The sequence below is a fragment of the Lepidochelys olivacea genome (assembly GCF_965140295.1).
Source record: "Lepidochelys olivacea isolate rLepOli2 genome assembly, chromosome: 7".
NCBI classification, from domain to species: Eukaryota; Metazoa; Chordata; order Testudines; family Cheloniidae; genus Lepidochelys; species Lepidochelys olivacea.
The window spans coordinates 58,943,556-58,971,455 of record NC_140417.1 but is presented as its reverse complement, the minus strand read 5'-3'; the positions used below and the strand labels follow the sequence as shown (position 1 = coordinate 58,971,455).

The 27,900-nt window shown below is 47.9% G+C and overlaps 1 protein-coding gene and 1 long non-coding RNA gene across 3 annotated transcripts in view; one reads left to right on the top strand and one right to left on the bottom strand.

The window, feature by feature from the left end:
• The window catches only part of ARHGAP22 (Rho GTPase activating protein 22), a 233,883-nt gene that overhangs the window by 53,745 nt on the left and 152,238 nt on the right, over nucleotides 1-27,900 (top strand). For both annotated transcript variants that reach the window (XM_084633580.1, XM_084633579.1), the window contains exon 3: nucleotides 2,599-2,686. In XM_084633580.1, the coding sequence (XP_084489706.1) occupies nucleotides 2,599-2,686 (88 nt within the window). The remainder of the gene's footprint in view (nucleotides 1-2,598; nucleotides 2,687-27,900) is intronic.
• LOC311523520 lies at nucleotides 16-27,630 on the bottom strand. The gene is made up of 3 exons (XR_014712355.1): nucleotides 27,461-27,630; nucleotides 5,883-5,935; nucleotides 16-234 (listed from the first exon to the last, which is right to left on the bottom strand). It is a non-coding gene; the product is annotated as an uncharacterized lncRNA (long non-coding RNA).

Genomic DNA, 27,900 nt, shown 5'->3' with positions numbered 1-27,900 from the left:
ACCCCTAACCAGGCTGGGTGATATTATTTTGCTTCCTCTTCTTCTGGTACACTGTTCCTCTTGCTCTCTACAAAGGAACAGCAATAGTGTGTTTCATTAAATATACAGCACAGATGCAGCAGTGTTGCCCAGTGGATAGATGACTGGAACTCGGAAGACCTGGGATCAGTTCTTTGCTCTGTCACTGGCCTTCTGGGTGACGTTGGGCAAGTCACTTTGTCTCAGTTTCCCCATCTGTAAAATATGGATAATGATACTCTGCTGTAAAGTACTTTGAGATGTATGAATGAAAAAGTGCTACATAAGAGCTAGGTATTATGTGCAGTGTAACCAAGGTAATTTTGCTGTTGAAACTAACTTTTGCATTTCCCAACTTTTTGCGATTGTTAACCTTAATGATGCAGCAACATAGGGTTGGTGGGTTTTTTAGCATTTATTATTGTCTGTTCCCTAGTTGAGGAGTCCCATAAAATCTTGAGTGGGTTATTAGTTCACTGGACTGTAGCCTTATAAACTCTGGAGTGATTGTAACATGTAATTCACTGGAATGGAGTACCAAACTCTGGAGTGGATTCTTTCCTGAGTGTCACCATTCTCAACTGACACTAATCTCCCTCATTAAGAGGAGCTGAATAAAGCTCCCTCCAGAGTCCATAGATACCACGACAAGAGTTGACCAGACAACTCCACTCAGACAAGGGGGCTGCCTCCCCCACCACTGTGTTAGGAGTGGACCCGACTCTTCATTCCCTACCAGGTTTTAGTGAGATGCCTGTTTGCCCCCTCTATAGCGACAGGATGATCCATCCATTCAGAGCAGTGAGTTATTTTAATGAAGTGGGCTGTATGAAAGTGAGTCCCAACTCATTGCATCATGAGGCTTGATGAATCCGAGCTTATTTACCAGCTGACGATATTTTCCAGGTCAAGAATTGCTGCTTCGGTAATTTCTGTCTGGTAATTTCAACATTATACACTCAAAGAAAAGAGTAAACTCTTAATTCATTTACATTTAGTACCAGCTGGCTCCTTGGTTTATTACAGTAATTTCTCCAAAGAAAGCAACTGTGCAAAAGACATTATTCCTAGAGAAAAAATTATGCAATAACATAAATGAAAAAATTAATTTACTGTCTTTCCAGCTACCCAAGGAAGAATGCAAAGGTCACATGGCAGGTTTTATTCCTTTAATCGAAATTCTGGGTTCTCTCATCCCCATCAAATACCAGAATTGTGTTACTTGAATAACACAAACTTGGAAGCAGATGGAGAATCTAATTGGGATTGATTTTGATTACCAGCATTGCATATTATACACGCTCCATTGTCTCTTGGGTTTGTCTATTGTTAAAATGATTTGAAAGCCGATAACAACTGTGTGCATGAATATAAATTATGACTGCAGGGCGAACATTGTGTTCTCATTTGGAATCTGGGTGTCATGGATGTTGTAGTGGAAAAAATTGTCACTGGGCCACAAACAGCTTCCTGCAAAGGCAGGTGGGCTCATTGGGGACAGGACATCCATGGGGGACAGGCCCATCTGCCCCTCACCACCTTTCTCATCTGCCAGTCACTCTGGCCCGCCATTCCACTCTTCACCTCACATAGATTCCTAAGAACCTGAAGTGGGAACTTTTTAGCCAGCTCCCTCTGGTCTCCCACAGCAGGACTTCAAAGGGAAGTGCTGCTTCCTCTCCCAGCCCATAATAAGGGGAGGGACTTTCCTCTCCATGGTAATGGGCGGCCCAGCTGTGCACCACTGGGAGATGGTGGATGGCTGTGACATCCCTCTAAAGGCCTTTCTGGCAAATCCAAATATACCATTGAACCATCAGTGCCCCCAGCTGCAGACAGCCATAAACTCTGGGGGCATTTGGACATGGAAGCAAATGGAGTGGCTCAGCCCTCTCTTGAGATACAGCCTGCGATTTTGGGACTAGTGAGAGGAGTTTGGACTGGGATTCAAATTCCTCCAAGGTCCACGGGAGTTTGGGTCAGCTGATCTGCTTCAAATGCCTCCCTCTGCAGCGAGGGAGCCAGTGAGAGCAATTGGGTGTGCAGCACCTCTGAAAATCAGGCCACCTAAATATGGATGTTGGTGTGTAACCTTAGCCACCTGCGAATGAGAAGTTTGGCTTTCAGACCACAATCAGAGAGAGAGAGAGAAGTTAAGGAGAACAGATGTTTTCAGACTAGACGAATAAGAAATGGCATTAGCAGACCGGGAGATACAGGAAGGCTGTTCCCAATGGCAGAGGTAGTGCTGATGTCAGAAATAGAGATCCTTGGAGTGGCGAGTATCTCCTTATCTGACTGTAGAGCACTGAACATGCTGGGGCTCAGTAAGAAATATCAGTTGAGGGAGAGGAGAAGACTCTTGCATCAACAGTGGCCAGATTGTGGGAAAGGACAGAGGAGGCAAGTGTTAGACAGGCAGACCCAGAGAAGGAGGGAGAGACCAGAAAGAAAAGGGTGGGGTGGAAAAGAGAGATTATCAGTGAGAGAGAGGGGTGTAAATCTGCAAAACCCTGTTCTGTGTTCCCTGCTTTCCTCGTGGCCTTTCCCCCTTCACTGGTATTTCTGTGTCCATTACAGGGTTTCATTCCACTGCAAGGCAATCAGGTGAGCGAGCTGACCCCTCATGCTGAGGAACCAGGGAAACACCTCTTTGAAATTGCCCCAGGTAGGCCAGCATTTCCTTTTCCTTCATACCTGACGTGGTCCTGCTCACAACCGCCATTTAACACAGTAACTGACCAGCCAGGCCCATTTCTGTTCTGAGAGGTCTGATGCCATGTGCACAGTATCCAACCATCAGGTTCTGTTGTAGAGCAGCTCAGACCTAGCCTTATCGGCCACGTAATCACTTACCATGGACTGGTTTGATAGCTCTAGGTATGTTTAGGGACACATTCTGCTCTGTCACAGATTTACCTGGCTGTTGGAAGGAAGTTCTTTGGCTTTTCAAAGTTTTCACTGATCCCGTGAAAATAAATAATTCACAATGTTTTTATCTCATTCCAGTACACAGTATTTTGTAACCTGTAGGTGAATTTGGGAAGAAGGACCCATAAGTGGTTCACAGTCATTTAGACTGGGATGTTCAAAGGGAGCATTTGAAAATCATAGCCTTAAGACTCTGTGGTTATTGTCAGTCATTCTGTTACCCAGGTCGAGTCCTTGTTAGGTCATCTCACAGGTGTCTCCAGGGGCAGTATGTGGCTGACATTTGTCCCCTGTTTCCTGTATGCTCCCTGCAGCTGAAAATTATGCGCCTTTTCATAGCTTCTGGAAGAGAGACTCTTCCCTTTTACAGCTTTATTTTGTCTCACGTCTATTCTGTGGGCTCTATCCCAAAAGGCTTTCCAGAGCTCAGCAATGCAGTTACAGAGATGGATGCAAGGAAGATGGGAGAGCAATTTAGAGGCACAGGCAAGGGGGAACAAGGATGCCTTCTGCTGGAATTTGAAATGCATTTGAGAGCTTCAGGGAGACTGTTGCAGATGGCAGGAGCTGCAGAGGAGCAAGCTCTTACACCAATAGCAGGGAAACTGAGATCACTGCAAGAGGAGAGAGAAGGGAGATAGATGAGACCAGTAAGGTTGGCTGGAGCTAGTTGGTGGAAGGATTTATGAATGAGCTCCTGGAAGGAATGGGGAGCCGAGGAAGGTGTCTGAGGTTGTCCGTGCACTCTCTAGCAGTGGTTTATATGTGCTGGTGGGTTGCTTGCTTTGCTGTTCACATTGTCCATCTCCCCTGCATGGATTAGCTGTCTCCTTCCTTGGTGTTCTGTTTCCCCGGGGTGCTGCTGCTGCTATCGTATCTCAACAAACTCCAGCATAATGCAATTACATCTAAATGGACTGGCTCTCCCAAGGCAGGGTACATTTGTCCAGGCATTGTGCATTAGCACTGGAGGCAGGTGTGCTTTTAACAGTGTGTCGGGGAGCCTTGCTCCTGCTATCTAACCCAACAGGACTTCCATGGCCCATGTTCTATCTTAACTCCTCTTGTCACAGTATCTGGCAGAGTATGGGAGACAGATAGTGCTGAAAAGCTTTCAATTACTGCAGCAGCCAGGCCATCGGAATACGCCACCGCAACAGCATTCTAGTTGACTCGCTAGAAGTTTCCTGGAAGAGAAGGACACTTTCTTCTCCCTCATCACTGTCTGTCATAAATACTCATGTGAGTTACCCATCAGGCAGGCTGCACCACACTGGCTGTATTCCCACACCCCAAGTGGGGGTGGGGGCTGGGTCATTATTTGCATGGGAGCTGGGAGACCTCCAGGAAGTGGGGTAGCAATTAGTACCTGGGGTTCCTTCCTCTAAGCCAGTTCCCCAGCGTGGTGCTATCATAGACTCAGAGAACATAGGGCTGGAAAGGCCCTCACAAGGTTATCTAATCCTGCCCAGCTGCACAAAGGCAGGACCAAGTAAACCTAGAGCTGGCTCTCTATGACAAGTGTTGTCTAATCTGTTCTTAACCTTCAGTGATGGGAATTCCACAACCTCCCTTGGAAGCCTATTCCAATGTTTACCTTTCCTCATAGAAAGTTTTTTCTAATATCTATCCTAGTTCTCCCTCGCTGCAGATTATGCTTATTACTTCTTGTCCTATCTTCAGTGGGCATGGAGAACCATTGATTACCATCCTCTTTACAACAGCCCTTGGCATATTTTGAAGACTCTTCTCAGGTCCCCCTCTCAGTCGTCTTGTCTCAAGGCTAAACATGCCCAGTTTTTGGGTTTTTTAAACTTTTCCTCCCAGGTCAGATTTTTCTCAACCTTTTATCCTTGTACTGCCTGGGGTGTGCCTTTCACATGAGCCATAAAAGCAAAGCTTGGTTATTCAAGATCTCACAGCATCTTTATTAGAGTAGCAATCGGTATTAACCCTGTTGTCCTGGCTGAATTTCAGCTTTTGGCAGCTCTCCATTTGTCCTGCAAATTCAACTGGGGTAAGAGGTTATTTTTTCACTTCCTGCCTTGAACTGTTAGATGGTGTTACTGTGCCCTATTAAACAACCTAGAAGTGGCTGCATTTCGTGGGGTGGGTGCAGCAATCCATGTGACTAGCTTGCAGAGTGATTTGGGCTCTTTTGGGATAAAGACTGCTGTTGGTCAGGAAGCTTGTTAGCCTGCACACAGGGGAAGGGTGGCCTTGTGTTTAAGGCACTAGACTGGGACCTAGGAGATCTGGATTCAATACCTGCTGTTACTAAAGACATCTTGGGTGAGTCACTTAACTTTTCTGTACCTCAGCTCAGCTTGCGGAAAATTTGTATAAAGCTTCCCTACGTAGTGGGGGTGCTGTGAGGCTATGGCCATTAATATTTCTGAGCTGCTCAGACAGCATGATGTTGAGGCTATTGAAAAGTCTATATTTAGCTAATGCACATCCGCAGAGAGTCACTTGGCACTTGCATCATTGGTGGATGTGGCCTGGAGCTGTCCATATCCTGCTTGCATCGCACCTGCCCCAGGCTGTGTTTGGCCTGAGATGTCATTGTTTTGCGTGTGCTATTTGAAATGGCTTTGGTTGTGGACAGCTCCAGGCCTGCCATGCACAGCTCTTTAATGGATGCTGTATAGAAGAGGAAGGATGGATGATTGTATGGCTAAAGTCTAGGTGTTAGTGTCAGGTCATCTGGGTTTAGTCCCCAGCTCTGACCCAGATAAGCTGTGTGACTGGGGGAACTTCATCACCCTGCGACTCATTTTCCCTATTGTAAAATGGGGGTTATACACTTGCAAGGATAACAATACTCACTCTTCATAGTGGAGTTTGGGATCTTGGGATAACAAGGGCAATCTGTGTGTGTTAATGGTTTTTATTGTACATGGTACAGTGGAAGGGTGAAAGCTTTGTCTTACCTGGTCCGCAAGGAAATGCTGAGGCTCCGTAAAGTCTTTCTGGCACAAGCCACCTGCAAATAAATGTGTGATTAATAGCCAGGGCTGCAGTAGCCTAGTTCCCAGAACTGCTGCTCGGCCTTTATCAGCTTTTCTATGCTGCAGGCTGCTGTAGCAGTGTCCTCAAAACACAGGGCCAGTAGTAACAGCATGTCCCATATTGTAACAGAGCCTGTATTGATTTTCTGCTGCGTAACAAGAGCTAATGATGGGCACTTAGTATTATTCATGTTTCATTGAGTCCCTCTCCAAGCTGTATAATGCAGCTGGGGGGAGGGTTAACTAGGGACATGAGAGAGGCTGTGAAGCTACTCTCCAGCCAAAGGAGAGTTAGACAGCTGGGGGTGTGGCTCGATGACCCACTCCCTGGCAGGCAGAAGGCTGGCTGCATGAGGAGTCCCTGAACTAGAGCCTGATTAAGCTACATGCAGTGGGTGAGTCATTCCTGTGCTAGGCTCAGTCAATCCACAAGCCAGGAGCTGGTCTGGTGACTGCAGGGCAGATGTATAAGCCTCACAGGAGCCATAGCACCTGTTCAGTCTGCCCTTGGGACTCTCCCCTGTCTGATAGTGGTGACAGACTCCACCTGCTCCAGTCCAGCTCCCAGTCCTACACTTGCCTTGTTTGGACTCTGCTTTTGACTCCTGATTCTGGGTCTGACCTCCAGCTCCATTTCCTGGGCTGACTGCCACTGCACTGACTACTAGGCCCAATTTCCACTGCTCCAACCACTGGTGCACATAACAAAATTCATGTGGTGGGGGTGGGGCCGAGGGGTTCGGAGTGTGGGAGGGGGCTCAGGCTGGGCAGAGGGTTGGGGTGGGTGGGGGGTGAGGGCTTCGGCTGGGCTAGGTATGAGGGGCTCAGGGCTGGGGCAGAGGGTGGGGGGTGAGGGCTCCAGCTGGGGGTGCGGGCTCTGGGGTGGGGCCAGGATGAGGGGTTTGGGGAGAAGGCTGCCCCGGGGCTATGGTAGGAAGAGAAGACTCCCCACAGCTCTCTCTCCCCGCAGCAGCACCTGGGCTCGGGGAAGAGGCGCCTCTCCCTGTCTCGGCAGCTCTGGGGCTGAGGCTGCGGGATAGGTGCCCCTCCCCCAGCCGCGGCAGGTCTGGTCCGGGGCTGGGTTGGGGCCAGGGAAGGGGTGCCTGTCCCCCGGCCGCGGCAGGTCTGGGGCTGGGTTGGGGCCGGGGGATGCAGGTTCAGCCCGGGGCTCAGTTGGGGCTGAGGGAGGGACGTCTCTCCCCCAGCTGTGGCTGGTCCCGGCCGGGCCGGTTCCCTGAGCACCTGCACAGTACTTAATAGGATGCTGCGCAGCCGTGCAGCTTACAGGGAACTTAGGACTGAACCAGGATCTCTGGATCTAAAGGAGTAAACTACTACTGCTGGAGGTGAAGGACCAGCTCTGTTAACATGGAGGCAGTAGCAGACTTAAACCATGAAGGCAGTAGCTGACTCAAATCTGGACAGTGGTGGAAGACACAGCCACAGTGTTAGCCTGGATTACAAGGGCACACCAGGATGGTAAAATGCTGTAAGCAATGCTGGGAGCATCTAATAGAGCAGGGGCGGGCAAACTTTTTGGCCCGAGGGCCGCATTGGGTTTCTGAACTTGTATGGAGGGCCGGTTAGGGGAGGTTGTGCCTCCCCAAACAGCCAGGCATGGCCCGGCCCCCGCCCCCTATCCGACCCACCCGTGCTTCTCATCTCCTGACTGCCTCCTGCCGGCCCTTCCAACCCCTCCTCTCCTTCCTGACTGGCCTGCCCCAGGACCCCTGCCCCCATTCAACCCCCTGTTCCCCACCCTCTGACCACCCCAACCCCTATCCACCCCCCCAGCACCTGACCACCCCCTGAACTCCCCTGCCCTCTATCCAACCTCCCCCCCACCACTCCCTGCCCCCTTACCGCACTGCCTGGAGCACCAGTGGCTGGCAGCACGGCTGCATCAGGACAGGTAGCCGCGCAGCACAGAGCACTGGGTCAGGCCAGGCTCTGCAGCCATGCCGTCCAGAGCATTGTGCCGGCGGCGCAGCGAGGTAAGGCTGCGGGGAAGGGGGAACAGCAGGGGAGGGGCCTGGGGCTAGCCTCCCGGACCAGGAGCTCAGGGGCTGGGCAGGACGGTCCTGCAGACCGGATGTGGCCCGTGGGCCATAGTTTGCCCACCTCTGTAATAGAGTGACATGCTTAGAGATGTAGGGCCTGGTCTCGCTAGAGATCAGGGGGAGCTTTGCTAGAATAACGACTGCTCCCAGCCTCTGATCTGGCGGCAGTGATACTTTAATGCCCTGTGGCAAGCTGGCTCTAAGTTCAGCTGCCAGGCCTCCTGGTTTCTGCAGCAGTCTGACACTGGCTAGAAGTTCCTCTGCAGGATCAGGCACAGTCAGCGCTACAATGGAATCTGAATGATAGTGTCTCCCCAGTGCCTCTTGGGATATTGATTTCCCTGGTAAGTTCAGCTGATTTTAAGCTGTCCCAATGTTCCATTTTCAGTAGGGCAGAGATCTCTGTGTTGGCAAGCTTACCCTAGAGGTTGTTATAGGGTGGAGGGTAAAGAACTGTTGGGACCAAGGAAGGAATACACGAATGGGGCTGAGGAGGCAGTTGAGGTGCTTGGCTGGAGGATGGGGCAAGAGTACCTCAGGCCTCTGAACAGCCCCGATGGTAACCAACTGCTATGCTGCCTCCCACCTCAATAGCCCCCGCTGCATCCAACCATGATGAATCCATACACTGACCAAGCCTTTCTGCTGATGTGATAGTTAATAACATTGCTATTTACATTGAAACTCAATGACAACAGCGTTAACAGCCCCTTGAGGTGAATGGAGCAGTTCATACCTCTCCTTAGAGCTGTTGTTTCAGGCTGCCTGCAGACTCAGACAGACATCAGTGCATCAGTTACACTTGCCACATGTTTGGAAGGTTATCTTCAAAACCACAAGGGCTTTGGCAACCCTTTTAAAAAGAAAATTTAGCCATGGAATTACTGCGATTTGCTCAAATTCCATGTTTTGTAGCATGACTTTCACAGCAGATATAAAAGATTATGGGCCCAATTCTGCCATCATTACACTTGAGTAATGGCTTCTAATAAGAGAGTAGCTCTACCAAAGCCACTTTATTTGAGGGCCAGGTTCTGGCCAAATCTTGTGCGGTGAGGAACCCAATTTGGGTCCTATCCAGACCTTGCACAGAGCCACAAGAGACCCTGTTCCCGCATGCACTGTATGCCCAAAAGGGGTGGTAGTAGTGGTGGTGGTGGTGGTGGGGAAACAGGGTGAATGGGCCAGGCAGTGCAGCAAGGATGCTGCCCCCCTTTCTATGGATCGTGTTGCAAATGCTCCCCAGGAGGGCTTCCATCTGTGTCTGCCACATTGCCTCCCGGAGTTCAGCACGCAACGCAGCACCAAGGACTGACTTTTGTGCCTCCAGTGGGTGAGGGCTGGTGCGTATGACTAAAGGCGATCAGGCCATAGGTTGAAAGACATTAGCTTTTCTTTTGTCATGGCAAGATGAACGTCACCCACACACCTGAAATCCTAGAGCTGTGTGTGGCCCAGCAGAACAAGACATGTGAAGTCATCTCATCCTTTCCTCCCCAGTCCTTACCATGTCAGGGTTTAATTAAAATAATTAGAGGGAAAAATTGCTTAATGCCTCCATTTAAATATAATTCAATGTTCTAATTACAGCAGGAAATCCGAATTGCTGCCTGAAGTTCAGTTAACTCCAGAAGCCCAGTGTTGGCAACTGTCTCTGCTTTTCTGGGCATACATTTGTGTGACACTGGGCTTTTTTTATGGTTCCAGACAGGAAGCAGTAAAACTAGAGGACCCATAATCAGCCTTACTTTAAATTGTTGGCCTAATCCGACACACACTCACACATGGTCTCTAAGTATGTCAGTGACCACACTGGCTTCAGTGGAGATATCCCAGTAAGGATTACTTCTGAGCATTGGTGTTTACAGGATCAGTCCCCCAATGCCCTCCCTGTGGCTGGCAGGTCTGAGGAATATTTTAGTGCTGAAAGCCCTGTGTTCTGCTCAGCCTGATTTACGGCAGTTCCAGTTATTATCAGTTACTCCTGAGAGCCTGATACCCATTGCTGCTCACCTACCCCACCCCCCACCCCCATGGCTGGTTTTCACAGCTTATAGACGCAGAGTGTAGATGTGCCATGACTTTAATGACAGGTTTCAGAGTAACAGCCGTGTTAGTCTGTATTCGCAAAAAGAAAAGGAGTACTTGTGGCACCTTAGAGACTAACCAATTTATTTGAGCATAAGCTTTCGTGAGCTACATGAGCTCATGCTCAAATAAATTGGTTAGTCTCTAAGGTGCCACAAGTACTCCTTTTCTCATGGCTTTAATGTGCTTCTCCAAGCAGGGTGTTCTGTTTCGCACTAGATGCATGGGATTGATTCCTCTGGGTACTGTAAGGGGCTCCTGGTGGAGCAGGGAGTTCATGGGGGTTGTATGCACGGCCTCCTGAGAGTATACTTATCACTCTGGGCTGGAAGAAACCCCCCGACTAAAGCTCTGCGACACAGGCCAGTGTTCTCACTTAGTATGTCATGATCTTGACCTTTTGATCTGCATGAAATGAGACTGAAGGCAGCAGTATGACCAGCGGAGTGAGTGCACCCCAGATCAGATTGAGGAGGAAGGAATGCCCCCCTGGGGGACCAAGCCCAAATGTCTTCCCAAAAGCAGAGACACTTCCCCTGGCTGGAGCAGCTTTCATAAACCCCTGACCATGGCTGATGTCATCAGACTCTGCCTTCTTCAGTTTGCAGGACATGTGCCATCTGCTGATTGGCTGTTTGCTCTGCCCTTCACACCCTACCTCTCTCCCTGTCTGTCACTCCAGGACCAGCCCCCATCCTCTACCTCCCACCTTCCCTCCCTTCTCTTCCTCTCTCCCAAATGTCCCTCTTTTCCACTACCTTGGGTGACAGACTGGGGGTGTTTGTGTCAAATTGCAAACTCCATTTTGATGGTAACCTTCCCTTTTACACTGTAACATCAATTAAACCATCCAGGGTGAGTTGGAAAAAAACAGCCTTGTCCTGACAAGTTCTGGGTCTACTAGACAGTGGGTGCTCCGAAGAATGGGGGATTCCTCAGAGAAGATGTTCAGTGAAAGCCATAAAGGGGGAATTAACTCTGATTGTCTCTCAGCTACTGACCCATCCACAAGAACCATGAGCTCCCTACACAAAAAGCTGCAGTTCCCCTGCAACAGCACGTGAGCAGAAATGGGACAGAGACAGATCTAAGCCAGGGGCTTTTCTACTGCCATATGTCAGCAGAAGTTGCTGGAGGGAGTGAAAGCGGAAGAGACTCTGACTCACCTAAGGATGCTGGCTTACAGAAAGCCTGAGATCAGACTGAGAGGTTGCCGTCAGGACTTTATTTTCCAAAGATCTATAATTCCCTAGTGCTTTTACAGAAAAGTGGCTGTGATTAAGAAAAAAGAAAAGGAGTACTTGTGGCACCTTAGAGACTAACCAATTTATTTGAGCATGCTCAAATAAATTGGTTAGTCTCTAAGGTGCCACAAGTACTCCTTTTCTTTTTGCGAATACAGACTAACACGGCTGTTACTCTGAAACCTGTGATTAAGAAATTCCTTTGCTCTGCATTCACAGTCTGGGGACAGAGAGCTGCCAGTAGCTTCGAATGTTGCTGTGCCTTCACTGGGGTCAGGGTTACAGGACCTTTCCCCAGCTTTGGTTTTTGCCCCTGCCCAAGCCTCCCAGGGTTCAGAGTATGTGCTAATATGTAGCAGCCCTTCTGTATCATTAGTAACAGCTTTGTCTTTGGGAAAGCTAGATAGATTTTTCTCCTCTTACCAAGTGAAGGGGTAAGGGGTGTCTTGTGACCCATCACTCTGGCCCACGTGCAGGGAAAGAGGATTGCGGTGGCTTTAAAGATATTCTGCCAGGAGTCACACAGACACTGAGCCTGGGAAAACATGCTCTAGAACGGCCCTAGAGCCTGGACTGCTGTCCCTTTTAAGATAACATCTTGGCCTGGGAATAATGTTTGAGATCTGCTTAGCTTTTGTCAATTGCAGGTCCCTTTATGTGCAAGCTAAACACAACCTGAGTCTGCCTGTGTTCCTGTGCTGAATTGCCACCTTTCAAGTTGTGGTCTGCAAGAAGTGGTCTCTTTGGCCCACACTGCAATATCTTTTCAGCTACCTTTACTCATGCAGGTTCCACTCCCATTCTGAGCACTAGATGGTGCTGCTTCTTGCTGCCATGCCTTTAGGGCTCACTTTCAGTTATATTTTATTAAGTGACCAGAACCTTTCAATCATAGCGCTTCTTTAAATGAAAAATTAACAACCACAGTCATTGAGTGATCAAAAGCAAATCATCAATACACTACAGTTCTTCAGTAGCGTTGTCCCACACACACTGAGCTACCACACACTTGGGACTGTGAACAAAGTCTGGCATTTTATATTTTCTTTCTTTGCATTGGCTTTTCACTAAAATGAATTTAAATGATTTTGATTCAGCATCCATAATAAAAGTGACTCAGTACAGGCGAGATGAGCTCCCTTCCTGGGGTATCTTTGTCTGTATAAATCCATGGGGTGTATTTATAGCCCTGAGCACCAGTAGTTCCCTGGATTTCAGTAACAGAACCCAGGAGTCCTGAGCAATGTTTCCTCTATTTTTTTCTACCCATACGAGGAATGAATTTTGTTGTGTGGCACCAATATTAAGGTGATGTATGCCACCAGCAAAAACAAAAAACCCCAGGGCGGCGGGAGAGGCATTTCTCTCTGCTGCAGCCCCAGGGCTGGGGACAGGCTCTATCAATTTCTACTTCCAGTTGGAACATCCTGTCCCTTGCACTCATGCAACCCTTCAGGATCTGACAGTGCTGTGTAGGACTACTGACCTTGGGAGAATGACTCAGCCATGGGACCCCATGGACCCTCTCCAACAAGAGCAAACCACTTCCAACTCCACTTACTGAAAGTGTACTTAGACCTACTTTCATGCTTTCTGCAGCTGGTGTTGAAAATGGTTTGGGCCAGCCTATACTGGCAGCTAACATATTTCAAGGGGAACCAGGAGGCAGCCATAGTTTGTCAATCATGGGTTCCTTTCCTAGGGTATGCAGGGCCTACGGGCTGCGTCTGCATTGGACATCTAGGGGACAGTGACCCCAGGAACTCTTTTATTCCAGATTATAAACTGATTTTGCCTTGGTTCAGTTATATTGCATGCTTAATCCATCCCAAGTTATGCTGGCTCCAGCTGGCATGACCCTGGGCTCAGGGGCAGTGTAAAATCCCCCAGGAAAGGGGGCAGTGACAATGCAAGGCTCTCACAATCCTGGGACCCACAGCTCCAATATGCCAGCAGGGCTTTTGAAACCCAGGCCTCAAGTTAAAGCTGCCCTCTAGGGTTGCCAGCTTTCTGATTGCAGAAAACCAAACACCGATGCCCCTAGGCCCAGCCGCTGCCCTGCTCCTTCTCCGAGGCCCCACTCTCTGTTCACTCCATACCCCCTCCCCCCTATCGCTCACTCTCTCCCCACCCTCACTCACTCGCTCATTTAACCAGGCTGGGGCAGGGGGTTGGGGTGCGGACTACAGCTGGGGGTGCAGGCTCTGGGGTGGAGCCAGGGATTGGGGTGCAGGAGGGAGCTCCAGGCTGGGGCCAAGGGGTTTGGAGTGTGGGAGGGGGTGCGGGAGGGGGCTCAGGGCTGGCGTAGGGGGTTGGAGTGTGGGATGGAGTGAGGGGTGCAGGCTCTAGTTAACTCAGGCGGCTCCTGGAAGCAGCGGCATGTCCCCTCTTCGGCTCCTAGGCAGAGGGGCAACCAGGGGGCTCCACACACTGCCCCTGCCTGCAGGCGCCACTCCCACTGGCCATGGTTGCTGGCCAATGGGAGCTACAGAGCCAGTGTTTGGGGTAGGGGCAGCACACAGAGCTCCCTGGCCACCCCTGCGCCTAGGAGCCGGAGAGAGGACATGCTACTGCTTCGAGGAGCCAGAGCAGGCAGAGAGCCTGTCTTAGCTCCACTGCACTGCCGACTGGACTTTAAGCAGCACGGTCAGTAGTGCTGACCAGAGCCACCAGGGTCACTTTTCAACCAGGCATTCAGGTCAAAAACCAGACGCCTGGCAACCCTACTGCCCTCCCTCTGGAAGCATCAGCAACCTGGCTTCCTTTGGGAGGAAATGCCCTGTAGCCTCTGGTAGCATGCAGCCCCAGCTCCGTGGCTAATAGCGTCTCATGCCGGCATGTTTACTCGTCAGATAGCTACAGGCACTCTCAGGGGCACCCCTTTTCCTGGCTGTCTTTCAGTGCACACACCGGCTTTCAGGAGAAAGGGCTGTTTTAACAACTTCAAACAAATCAACACATGGCCCATTGGGAGAGGAGCATTAAGCCTAAATAGCTTCATAAATAATTTCCTGCTAGCAGAGTGTTGTTAAACTGTATTCACCAGCTGTTCCCAGGTGATTTTCCTTAACACTTTATATTCCTCAAGCCCAGTGTCTACCAACAGGAAATATATATGGCCCAATAGACAGTGTATTGTAACATGTACCCAGCAGCTTGGCTGATGCAGAACAATGGGCCAGGCTAGCAGTACACGGATAGTGTGACCCTTATCTATAAGGATTGGATTAGGGAGAGCCCTTACCTGATCACTCTCGTTACAGTGTGTAGGGTAACACCCATTGTTCCATGTTCTCTGTGTATATAAATCTCCCCACTGTGTTTTCCACTGAATGCATCCAATGAAGTGAGCTGTAGCTCAATGAAAGCTTATGCTCAAATAAATTGGTTAGTCTAAGGTGCCACAAGTACTCCACTTAAAACTGTAACGAGCTTCACATTATCAACCCCTGCAGCTTCTTCCCAGTAAGCCAGTGCTCCAGCTAGGTGTTAAGGCATGCTCTACTGTTGAGGGCACTGCCTTCAAGATGAAATGAAAGGCCAAAGCCTCTTGTGACCACTGAAGACCCCTCTAGCATTCTTTGCTAGAGCAGCTTTATTGGGTACCAGTGCCCTGGCCAAATTACAATTTATAACAATTGTAGAGGTATTCTGCCTTCATAAAGTTTCCTGCCAATTTCAGTCAGAAGCAGTATTGTTCTTCACTTCCTGACCTGTTCCTGCATGTTGTGCAGTGGGATTACAGTGTGTTTCACCCCAGAGGTAGCTGCATTTAATTGCTGGGTGAATGATCTGATTGATGCAGTTTGGCATATCCCTTTTATGCATTGCTTTGGGATTCTTCAGGATCATCAGTGTTATAGAAATGGGCCTAATAGACAGAGCGCTGAAGTGGACCCAGGGAGACTTGACTTCTGTAAGCTCTGCCACTGACCTACTGGGTGACTTTGGGCAAGTCACTTTACCTCTGTGACTCAGTTTCCCCACATGGGGATAATAAAACAGTCCTTTATAAAGTGCTTTAAGATCTAAAGAGGTGGGTATTATATAAAATAGTGCAATAAAATGGACTACGTGCAGCACTTTAATAGCTCACATTACACTGTAGGTCAGTGGTCCCCAAGGTGGCCGTGCTCATTAGCGGCATTTTGGCAGCAGAGTGTTCGGCGCCCACCACAGTCTTCTGGGAAGAGCAATATGCTCTTCCCACAAGAAGGTTGGGGACCACTGCTGTAGAGGATAGCAAATGCCAACCCTGAAATTCCCTTTTACTGAGTAGAAAGAAAAGAAAATCCATGAATGAGCTATGTGTGGGTTTAGGCCCTGATCCCACACATGCTCCCACGAGAAGTCCCATTGAAGACAGCTGGACTCCCCTTGTCTACAAGTGTTTGCAGGATCAGGGCCTGTCTGTGTAATTGATATATGGCCTCACAGCCCTAAATGAGTTAAACACAAGGCTGGTTTCTGGTTTGGCATAACTTGTATTATGGCTGTAATGAAGTTGGGCTTGTTGGCCAGGGCCTACCAGCAATATTGAGCTGAGATGGCAGGTAGGTTCACTTGCGCTGTCTTCCCTCTTGATCTCATGCATCTGAGATGTCCCGTGGTCAGAATATCTGCTGAGGCTGCACGTTTTCTTTCACTCTGACAGTGGGAGGAGTAAATCAATGCATCTCCAGGGGGCAGATAATGTTTCAGGTGCAGTATATTAATGCTTATGTTTGTCTTGCCATTTCTTCTTTTAATATTCAATTTATGAGACGCTGCAGCAGAGCAATGGAAGCAGAAAGCTGCTCATGCAGTTCACTCTCAAACGGCTTCTCTTATGCTGGATATTTTCTTAAAGCCACATCCGGCCATCTTAGATTATCATAATGATCCCTTCTGACCTCATAATCTAGTCAGACCTCCTGCACAACACAGGCCAGAGGATTTCCCCCAGCGTTTCCTGCACTGAGCCCCAAAACACAGGGAACAGTGCTGCCTAAATAGGGATCTGAACTCCCACCAACTCCAGTGGTGCAGCAGGGAGCCTTACTGTCTGAAAAAAAGACAAGTACTAGTGGCACCTTAGAGACTAACCAATTTATTTGAGCATAAGCTTTCGTGAGCTACAGCTCACTTTGTCTGAAAGGATGATGTTGTAATGTAGATCAGGCCTGAAATTTTGGCTTTGTCGGGAAAAAATGCTTTTACCAAACCTCTGATAGAAAAAAGGTGGGCTCCACATGCAGCCACAGGCTGTGTGTGCGGTTGCCATTAATTCTAAAGCAACTGATGTTGGGGACATGCCTGCAAGTTTTTGACCCTCCTCCACCACACATTTCAAGTAGCACTGATTTCTTAAGAGTCTGTAGTCTGGTGTCGCTGTCCTGCCCTTGTGTGTCTTGTCCTCTGCTCTGGGTGGCTAGGTTCCCTCCTATTCCCAGACAGGTTGGCCTCCACCCTCTGTAAGCCAGACACCCTGCATAGATATCCCAGCTCCTCACTCTAGGAGGATAACTTGGAGGAGAGACAAATAGACTGTTTAAATGTATGCTTGGGTCGCATATCTTCAAGCAATTCCCAGGGGTACCCGTGAAAGGATTAGTTTTTTGAAGTCAGCTGCCCCCCATATGCCCTAAGGAGCTGAGTCCTGCCCTCTTGGTAAATCAGCCGTCACAGTTGGCCCTGCCTTGTGATGCATCCTTCCGATTCCCACTTTAGGAGTGCTCCTCCACAATGGTCTAACTGCTCCTATTGGTAAAGCTCCCACACCTTTCAACTGGAGCAGCATTAGGCCAACACTAAGCGCATTTAGACCTCCCACCCAGGTGGGGTGGATGAGTGGTTAGGGCACTAGCCGAGGAGTTGTGAGATTAGGTACAAACTCCGGCTTCATCACAGACTTCCTGTGGGACCTTGGGTAAGTCATTTAAGCCCAGATTTTAACAAGTATTTAGGCATTGCTGTTCTCAGTGTTGCAACACCTTACTGATTTAGGAGCCTGAATTATTTTCAGAGGGGATTTAGGCCTTTAAGAGCCTAAGTTCCTTTTGGAAATGGGAGGTGAGCTTCTAAATCAGAGAGTCCTTGCAATGCTGAGTACAGCAATGCCTGCATACCTTTAAAAGTCTATATTTGGGCTTGTCTTCTGGCATCACTATAGTGATGTAACTCCCCAAATACACACTTATTCTGGAATTATACAGCTGTAGTCATGTTGGTCAATTTCCCCATGCAGACAAGCCCATAGTCTCTGTGCCTCAGTTGCCTCGCTCTACAATGGGGATAATGCTCCACCTCACAGGGTTGCTGTGAGAGTAAACACATTAAGGCTCTCAGATATCATGGTAATCAGGGCCTGGGGTGGGTTTTGTACCTCATCAAAACCCTTTGATTCCAGGGAGTGGGGTGTTAACCCCACCTCCTACACCAGTTCTACCACCTCTCTGGTAGTCAGGGCTGTATGGCCCAATGGCCAGAGTCCTTCTAAATCTTCTTCCCCTGGTGGGATAGCACAGTCTAGTGGCCAGAGTCCCTATAGTGCACTCCTAAAGCAGTATGGCCCAAGTCTCCCAAAACTCTCTTCCCCTGGTGGGATAGCATGGCCCAGCAGCTGGAGTCCTAAAGCAGCATGGCCCAAGGGCCAGAGTCCCTCTAAGTCCTCTTCCCCTTGTAGGATAGTGCAGCCCAGAGTTCATTTATCTCCTTTGAGGTAAGGGAGGGGTCAGTGAACTGTCATCACAAAAAAGGTGGGGGGGTTAGAGACCCCAGGCCCACCCACCTTCACCAGGCTCCAACCCAGGGCCCTGTCATTGACTGTGTGATCCACCCCAAGTCAGAGGGGAATCCTACCACAACACACTGCCTTCAGAGTGGTGGAAAATACCACTCCCTTCCCTGAGTCACTTCCTACCAGTTCTCCAAACATAACAGTCCCTGTGGCATCAGGGTCTTCAGGTTCCCCAGCGCTCCCTAGGGTTCCAACAGCTACCAGTCTGTGGTCCCACTTCCAGATCCCTCATCTCCATCCTGCACAAGTCACCACTGCTCCTGGGCTGGAGCCTCCACTAGGCTTCCTCCATCCTCAACCACCAGCCCTGACTGAGCAGCTCTGCAGGCTTTTATACTTGACTCCCTGTTGGAGCATGCCCAGAAGAGCATCAGGGGCATGGCTTCCTCTGCCAGCAGGGAAGGGTTAACCCCCTCAGTCCCAGTGCGGGGCCAGTCTGCCCCATCACAGGGCCATAGACACACCATGAGTTTCTGTGGCATACTTCCCCTCCAATAGCTCGTTCAATTTCAGCTGAGCTCAGATGAATTAATCTCTTACTTTTATACTCAGTAGTTTTCATAGGTGACCTCCAGACTGCTGTTACAGTAACTCTTCACCATTACTCTAGGTGCAGGAGTATGTTTAGAAGGGAGAACCAAATTTAACCAGGGAAGGAAAAGTCACAGCGGCTCTCTCTGGGTGAAACAAACATTTGATTTCTGCCAGACACATAAATAGTCCACCCAACAGACTTCCCAGTGCATTAGTGGAAACAATCTGTGGAGTGGCTAACAACAGGCATTAATTACCCACTGCCATTTGTTTTCAAAATAAAAACTATTTAACATAAGTTCAGTATTTTCAGCCATCAGACTGCAAGCCCTTTGGGGCACAGATCATCTGTTTGTACTGTCCATTACTAGGGATAGGCCTAAACCGAAATGATTCCCAAATGCTTTTTTGCTGTGGTGACTATAAAACACTCAACAATGATTAGGCTGTTTCCCACACTCCCCTGTTTTATACTGAGATTGTCAAATCTTTGGGTATGTGTGACATACAGTATGTATGACGCATAGCGCAATGGGGTCCTGGTCCGCGATTGGTTCTTCTAGGCGCACTCACAATACAAATAAGGTTCATGTCCCCTGACCTAGAACCTTCTGCAGGAGTGAGTCTATGCCAGAACTGAGTGAATCATTGATTGTTTTAGTTTGAGGACCTGCCCACAAAATCTGACAAAAAATGGTTTGTTTTTTGATTTTTGGGGGGTACCAAAATGGAAGAAAAAAACTTCCATTAGTGTTATAGAGGGTGAACAATTTATGAGTTTACCCTGTATAAGCTTTATACAGAGTAAAATGAATTTATTTGGGGTTTGGATCCCATTGGGAATTTGGTATCTGGGTGTTGGAGACAGGAGCACTTCTTAAGCTGTTTTCAGTTAGTCTGCAGCTTTTGGGGGACGTGGTTTGGACCTGGGCCTGTGTTTGTAGCAGGCTAGTGTCTCTGTCTCAACAAGGCAAGGTACTGAAGTCCCAAGCTGCCAGGGAAAACGGGCTCAGAGGTAGTCCCAGCACATCAGGTGGCAGTCCCAAGGGTGTTTCTGTGACCCAAACTGTCACAGTCTACACATACAGCAGCGTGTAGAGTACATACACTGCACAACCTTTAGCACCCGTATAAATAGCAGTGTGCATGGTGAGGCACTGCTTAGGCTAGTAAAGACACGCCAGAGCCTTAGGATATATACCTTGTATGGCTTGCCACATGCCCACGGAGTGTCTCCCATGACTACATGGCTATTTACACTGACTCCTTGCTGCTGGAGCCCTTCCTGACGGCATGCAGATCAAACATAGACCAGGCATTTTGCTCCTCATAATGCTAGTGAAGGAAACTCTGCTCCAACAAGTTAAATGTTTCAAGGTACTTATTTAAGGGGGGAAAAAATCCAGAAAGCTACAGTGATGTTTCTGGTGCAGTTGGAGTGCCTGTTAGTGCTGGCAGCTTAACTGCTCAGTAAAATATACTGACTTGAAAATATCAGCTGGGAGTCATTCTTTGGCATGAAGGTAGGAGAAAGAAAGCACCAAAGGTGTGTGGGAGGGAGGGGGGCAGGCAGAGCTGATAATGTGCCACTCTGACACCTAGAAGGAATTCTAATTGGTAAACTACTATCCGGTGTGTTTATGAACCTGTTTCTTTCTGAACGATCTACTAAAGCCAGTTTGAAGTGGCAGCTGGCCCACTGTCAAACAGCTGCAGGGATCTCCCACGCAAAGCCCTCCTTGTGTTTGCATCTGAAATTCTCCAGAAATGCTACTGTGCTATCAGTGGGCACCAGCTTGCACCAGGCTTTCTAAACAAGACAGGGGAGAGATTGACAAAGATGTGGCATGCAGCGTTGGGCAGAACATTTCGGATTTGTATTTTTCTTTTAAGTGTTTACGTCATGCAACAGAACTGTTGTTTTGGAAACAGAATTTTAAAGGCTTTCATTAACTTTTGCTATGTGTTTCTAAAGTGCCTGTTAGGTAGAGCTGATGTTTCCAAAGTGCTGATGGGTCTTGGCTGCTCAATTTCCATTCATTTTAGTGGTGTTTAAGGGTCTCATTCAGCAGATGTGATTAACTTTATCCTCCTGCGTGGTCCTGGTGATGTAAGTGTAATTCATATTTTGCAACCTGTTAACTTAAGTGTTGAAGTAACGTATGCACTAGCTCAGCCACAAAATCTTGGCTTGAGGCAGGAATCACTGGGTGATATTCTCTGGCCTGTGCTCCACAGCGGATGATCAGCGTGGTCCCTTCTGGGCTTAAAAAAATCTATGAATAAAGTTAAGCACATACATTCGTTTCATGCCTGTGTGTTTACCTGCAGTATTTCAAAAGAGCTCAGCATGCAGCAGCTTCTGTGGAGAATGACTGGTGTAAACTTCAGTGGAGTTGCACAAGATTTGCTGCTGTAAGCTTTTGGCGGAAGGGGTTATGGGTTACAGTTCGTCTGTACAGCACTGAGCACAACAGGACCCCAACCTGGTCGAGATCGCTCAGTGTGCTATTGTAATACAAATAAACAGTGATAAAATAACTGATCAGACTCAAGCCCTGTTACTGTAGCATGTTTGTAAGAAGTGCAGCTTTCCTTATTTCCTTCGAGACCCTTTAGGGGTGATAGGAACATAGCTTTTTCCGTAAAGAAACTAGAGTTCAGGTCATGCTAATTGTAACTTGTATTTTTAACCAGCTCTAAACATTTACTTTCCCCGAAGCATCCTTCCTCCATCCCCATTTTCTTGGCAGGTGCAGAACCCCCCGACCCCCACCCCCTCCCGGCATGCACATTCTTTCAACGGCTGACTTGAATCCCAGCCAGCGTAGACAGATTGCTTTGTAAATGTAGGATTATAGTGTGCTTGACATCCATAAACCAGAGCTGATCTAATTGCAATCCACTTAAGATGTTGATAACTGCACCCGCACCTAGTACCAGGCAGGCTCTATATCATGCTGAACTCAAGCCCAGTTCGTAAGCTCTGTTTTTGCTTTTAAAGCACCAGGTGTCTGACGCTAAATGCGTCTGGGGAAAAAAAATAAGTGGGGGCTAATGGAGATAAGAGCTTTGAAAGTGGGAGAGTCCTACATTACAGGAGAAGGTCTGGGAGGTTAGGCTAATAGGGTTGGTAAAAAGAGAACCTGCCTTCCTTGCAATGACAGACAATCTTGCAACCCTTGTTGGCCTCCCCAGGATCTGAGCTGTGCTTTTAACATGGCCAACCTGTGGCTGCTGCGAAACTGGTAGATTGTCAAGGGCCTGTCTGCACTAGGGACCCCTGCACCAATGTAGCGACACTAATGCAAAGTTCCTGTGAAGATACAGGCCCCCTGTACTATTGCAGTGATGTACGTTTGACACCAATGCAGGGCATTTACATGGAGTTGCACCAGTCTAGTTACAATGGTGTAGTTATATCTGCCAGTCAAGTTACATCAGTGCAAAAATCTCTCAAGTAGACAGACCCTGGGTGCTAAGAGTGGAGCATTTAGGTTTGTAGAACCGTGTCTGTGTCATTTGGACCTAGGGTGACCAGATGTCCCAATTTTATAGGGGCAGTCCCATATTCTGGGCTTTGTCTTATATAAGCACCTATTCCCCTCCCCCCATCCTCCTGTCCTGATTTTTCACACTTTCTATCTGGTCACCCTGTTTGGGCCTGCAAAGCCTAGCAGAAAATCTCATGAGAACAAACTTTCTCGTGCAAACTCTGTTCCTTCTTATTTCTGGTGAACAAACCAGAGTTCAATGGGGTTTGTACAGCCCTTGTTTCTGTCCCCGTGGATTCAGAGGTGTCAAGGTTCCTCCCCCACTCTGAACTCTAGGGTACAGATGTGGGGACCTGCATGAAAAACCTCCTAAGCTTATCTTTACCAGCTTAGGTCAAAACTTCCCCAAGGTACAAAATATTACACCCGTTGTCCTTGGACTGGCCGCTACCACCACCAAACGAATACTGGTTACTGGGGAAGAGCTGTTTGGACACGTCCTTCCCCCCAAAATACTTCCCAAAACCTTGCACCCCACTTCCTGGACAAGGTTTGGTAAAAAGCCTCACCAATTTGCCTAGGTGACCACAGACCCAAACCCTTGGATCTGAGAACAATGAAAAAGCATTCAGTTTTTTACAAGAAGACTTTTAATAAAAAATAGAAGTAAATAGAAATAAAGAAATCCCCCCTGTAAAATCAGGATGGTAGATATCTTAAAGGGTAATTAGATTCAAAAACATAGAGAACCCCTCTAGGCAAAACCTTAAGTTACAAAAAAGATACACAGACAGAAATAGTTATTCTATTCAGCACAATTCTTTTCTCAGCCATTTAAAGAAATCATAATCTAACACATACCTAGCTAGATTACTTACTAAAAGTTCTAAGGCTCCATTCCTGATCTATCCCCGGTAAAGACCAGCATACCGACAGCCACAGACCCTTTGTTTCTCTCCCTCCTCCCAGCTTTTGAAAGTATCTTGTCTCCTCATTGGTCATTTTGGTCAGGTGCCAGCGAGGTTACCTTTAGCTTCTTAACCCTTTACAGGTGAGAGGAGCTTTCCCCTGGCCAGGAGGGATTTCAAAGGGGTTTACCCTTCCCTTTATATTTATGACAAGAGGTCTTGATTGCTCATCAGTTTTTGCTGATGGCCACACCCAGTGCAGCAACAGAAACACCCACACCTTATTGCCAGCATTGTGACCCAAACATGTAACAGCTGTGAAGATGGTAGATGGCGCCATGTTCAAGATATTTCTTTGGCATAAGCAATTCTCTCTCCTGAACATTATTAGTATGAGCCTGTTTGAGATCCATGAAGGTATCACAGAGGGAGTAACTGGCAATACAGGAGTTGCAAGTTGGGTGATGTTGGGGATCAGGAGGGGATCAAGGGATCAGGAGCTGACATGAATGAATTTGGTTTTTCCTGTATGGCCTGTAGGCCCAGGGGGCGGGTGGATTTCCTCAGGCCTGTGCAGCACTTGAGATCCTCAGATGGGCAGTGCTCCAGGAGCAAAGGGCCTTTGGGTGCAGGGATAGCAGTGGTGTGCCTGCCCCTCCCACCCCCGGTTGTTAGATTTGTTACCTCTGGAACCAGGAACCTGCCAATTAAGACGGGCTGTACTGGGTCAGACCATGGTCCAACTAGCCCAGTATCCTGTCTTCCGACAGTAGCCGGTACCAGATGCTTCATAGTGAAGAACAGAACAGTACAATTATCAAGAGATCCATCCCCTGTCATCCAGTCCCAGCTTCTAGCAGTAGGAGCTTTGGGACACCCAGAGCATGGGGTTGCGTCACTGACCATCTTGACTAGTAGCTAATACATGGACAGAGAGCTAAGTAGCTTGCTTGTTTTATTCAGCTGCTGCATTGCTTCTTGCTCTGACACTCTCTCTATTGCTCCACTACTAGGGCTCTTGATATCTACAGGTGCCCTCTAGTGATCAGGCAGAGAACACACACAATTACAGTCCTCCCTCCTTATTGAGGTGCTACCCCAGCCCCCAACATGTCTAACCTAACATTATAAATTGCCAGTGTAACTAAGGAGGTCAGAATATAGCATCTGAGCACTTCAGACAGAGTGAGAGGATTATTCTGCCTCTGTATCACCCGTCAGCCTTAACTATCAACTATTTCAACTCCAGACTGAGTTGCTCAGGTGGTTTTCTTTGGTGCACAGGGTAACACCTCTCGGGTTTTGGAGTAGACCCTTGAGCAGATGCTTCAGATGACAATTCATGTTCTGGTTCCTTCATGCTAGTAATCAATGGACCTGCAGTGTCCTGAACTTCAGAATTCAGATCAACCAGAGCAGGTACAGACGGTGTCTTTGTTTTGGGGGTAAATCTTGAATCTGCTCGATGTTACGATGCCATATCACATCAGGTGTACCTTCTGAGTTTGGATAGTATCAGGAACCCACTTGTGGCCACCTCAGTAATCTCGAGCAAGAGCATGTTATCCCATCCATAACTCTGTAAAAAGTGTCCACAGTCCTTTGCTTGCACTGATACTGACAGTGCTATCCCTTGCCTTTGGATAGATAGAGACCGTTGGTTTTCAAGGTTTTTTCTCCAGCACTTTTCACCATCACAGAAAATGAGAGCAAATTCACAGAGGTGTCTATGTTTTAGGAAGTGATTTGCTATTTTGGGTGCCCAGTTGACATCTTGAGGGTGCTTGAATTTCAGAAAGCGCTGAGCACCCTGCCCTGTCCTCTTGAAAATGAAGGTGACTCAAGCTGGGTACCACCCAACACCAACGTAGGCCTGTGTTCCTTATCCACAGTAGGATCTTCATCCTTTCAGTTTCACCCAAAGGATTCTGTTCCATCCCAGTACTGTCTCTTTTCCTTGCTCCTCTCCCCTGGGCATTACTCAGGGTGCTGCTTTCTTTGTGCTTTAAGATGCATTCAGTGGGCTTTACTATGTCCCTTTAGAGGACGTGCACACATCTCCAGATAATTACTATAACTCTACAGCTGGCTGAGGCAGGAAGGTCAGAAGCTAGGATTAAGTTTCCTCTGCAGACTAGATCTCATGGGCAAGGAGGCATTGTGTTCATTGGGGCCTGTAGCAGCAGCTTACCAGGTGCAGCATTGGGCACATCCATTGCCTCAGCCTACATTCTTCCCAGCCAATTCTATCCCCTCCCCTCCCCCCGATACTGTTGTATTAACTCTCCTCTGCTGGAGCAAAGGCCAATCTTCCAGGGCTTTACCCTCCATACAGGCCTCCCCACAGTGAGTCACAGTCCTTTACAGCCCACCTTAGCTCTGTCTGGCTCATCCACAGGTTTCTCTTATATAGGGTCGCCCCCACAGGTCATGTGACCGTAACATGCCCCCACAGGTCATGTGACCGTAACATACCCCAGCCTTTTAGTCCCATCACCTGAGAAGTGGGCAAATCCAGACTGAGCCCAACTGCCCATAAAGGGCCAGCTCACCCTGTGACAGGCTGTCTAACTCCCTCTAACTTTTGAGCAAACGAGAGAGTTTAATCACCTCTAGATTCCTAGGTGGTTAGCTTTTGAAGAGACCACCTAGGTGCTCAGATACTGTGGTGTATAGCATGGTATAAATACCTATGTAAATCATCTGAAGCAGACCCCTTGCTTTTTATCTGGAAAAACTTGTGTCAATGTTAACTCATTCCTGCTTTAATTCCCAGTACAGACATCGTAGAAGCCTGATGGCTAGTTTTCTCGATATGTACCTGCTGTAAAGTAGCTGGCAGATTGGCTCATGTCTCTTGCTGTTCTGTCTGGGGCCTACAGTTGATTTTGTTTTCCTTTAGGGATGTACAGTGACACTGACACTGATCACTATCCAACCAAATTCTGTCCTTGAAGAAGGATTTGAAAACAAAAAGAAAGAAACTGTAAACACAGCAGCAGTGTTTAAAATGAAAAAGGGGAGCGTTTTCCCAGCAGCCAGAGCGATGGCACATATGGGCATTGTGAAAAGCACGCAGCAGGATCATTTGGGGGGCATTTGTCTCCACTTTAGGAAATGGAAAGTAAACGCTGCTAAAAGAGCCTCTAACAAAAACCAACAAATCATAAAATCCAGAATTGAGCTGCGGCAGGGAAGTAGCAGCAACCATAACCGCATGATCCTAGCATCCCCAGAATGCAAGTAGGAGAGCAGAGCTTTAGTCAGTTTCCCCCTGAGTGCCTGCTCTTCATGGAATGGCTGAGTGGGCAGCCTGCAGCCAGCTCCCTCCCATCTGTTCTGTTTCTCTGAGATGGAAACAAGGAGGAAGATCAAGTGCCATGTGATCGGACAGCTCCCCATATGCTCCATTGACCTGAGACTGGGACCTGTCACTCCAGCCAAAAGCAGCTTGTTACTGACCCTCCAAACTTTCCATCTCATTAGGTCCTGTTGGAAATTCATGCATGGGCCACTTTTGAAAAGAGTTTTAATTAAGCAAAGTTATCAATGATTATTGTTTTAGAGGCACCAGTCTCCATTATTAAGGTTGTAGCCAATGGTCCACCATAAGGCTCAGGAAATAGCAATAAAACTGCAAAATGAATGAACAAACCCCTCCCTCTCTCCTGTCCTCTCCTCCCCTGCCCTCAAACAAACAAACAAACAAACAAAGCTGTAAGCCAGGATTCTCAGAAGTAGGAGCCTAAAGTGATGGCTCAAATAAAAGGTAGCTCGTACCAATGCAACCACAACAGAGTAAACACACGTAATCAGTGTGTAAGATACATCCGCGTATGTTACACTGATCTTTCTAGTGTAGACAAGCCCTTAGGCTCCTAAATATGTCAGCTGGTTTTTCAAAAATGCTGTGCACCCAGCAGCAGCAACTGCCTTTAATGGGAGCTGCTAAGTGCTTGGCTCTTTTGAAAATAAGCTCACTTACTCAGGAGTTGAAATCAGCTTTTGAAAATCTTGGCCTAAAGTCCAAGTTGGTAACTGCAGTTCAAGAGAAAGATATACAGTTAATATACCTTTAAAAGGCCAAAATATTAAACACTATGGCAATCCCAAGCCAGTTTGAGTGATTCCCACTAATATTATGCAGAATAATGGTCATCTTTAATTGAACATGATGAGAATATTACTTAGCTCTTCTATAGCACTTTCCATCCTTACATCTCCAAATGCTTTATGACAGATGTCAGTATCATTATCCCCATTTTACATATGGGAAAACTGATGCACGTGGAGTCTCATCAAACAACTTCATTACCAGAGAGCATTTGGTTTCTATGGCTGGAAAGATATGACTATCTCCATATATCCCACAGTACAAATTGTCCTGTGCTTACCTGGGATTTTCCTTTCTTTGAGTGGAAAATCTTTTCAGGAATTACAGTATTGATGTCCCTGCCTTGGGAACTGAATCTTGTCTTTCTTGTGCTGCGCATCTTGTTTGCGAAGGCTTTGCAGCTGACTAATAAAGTATTCATTAGCTCATCAGAGTAACTCTCCAGTTATCTTTTCTTAGAGGTCACAGCTTCTGTTTTTCTGGCTCCTGTTGCAAGATCAGACCTTGCAGGAGGAGATACCTCCTGAGGGGAAGGAAAATGGGAGACTGACTTCCTGATAGGCTAGATCCAACAACCATGGCCTCCTCCTTGGCTAGCAACAAGCAATACCTATCACTTTAGGCTCCTCCTCCTGGATCTGTTGGATATTCCCAGGCATTGAGCTACTGGCATGAGGGCACACAGTAGAGTTCTTGTCCATCTCTGGGAGAAAGTCTGTC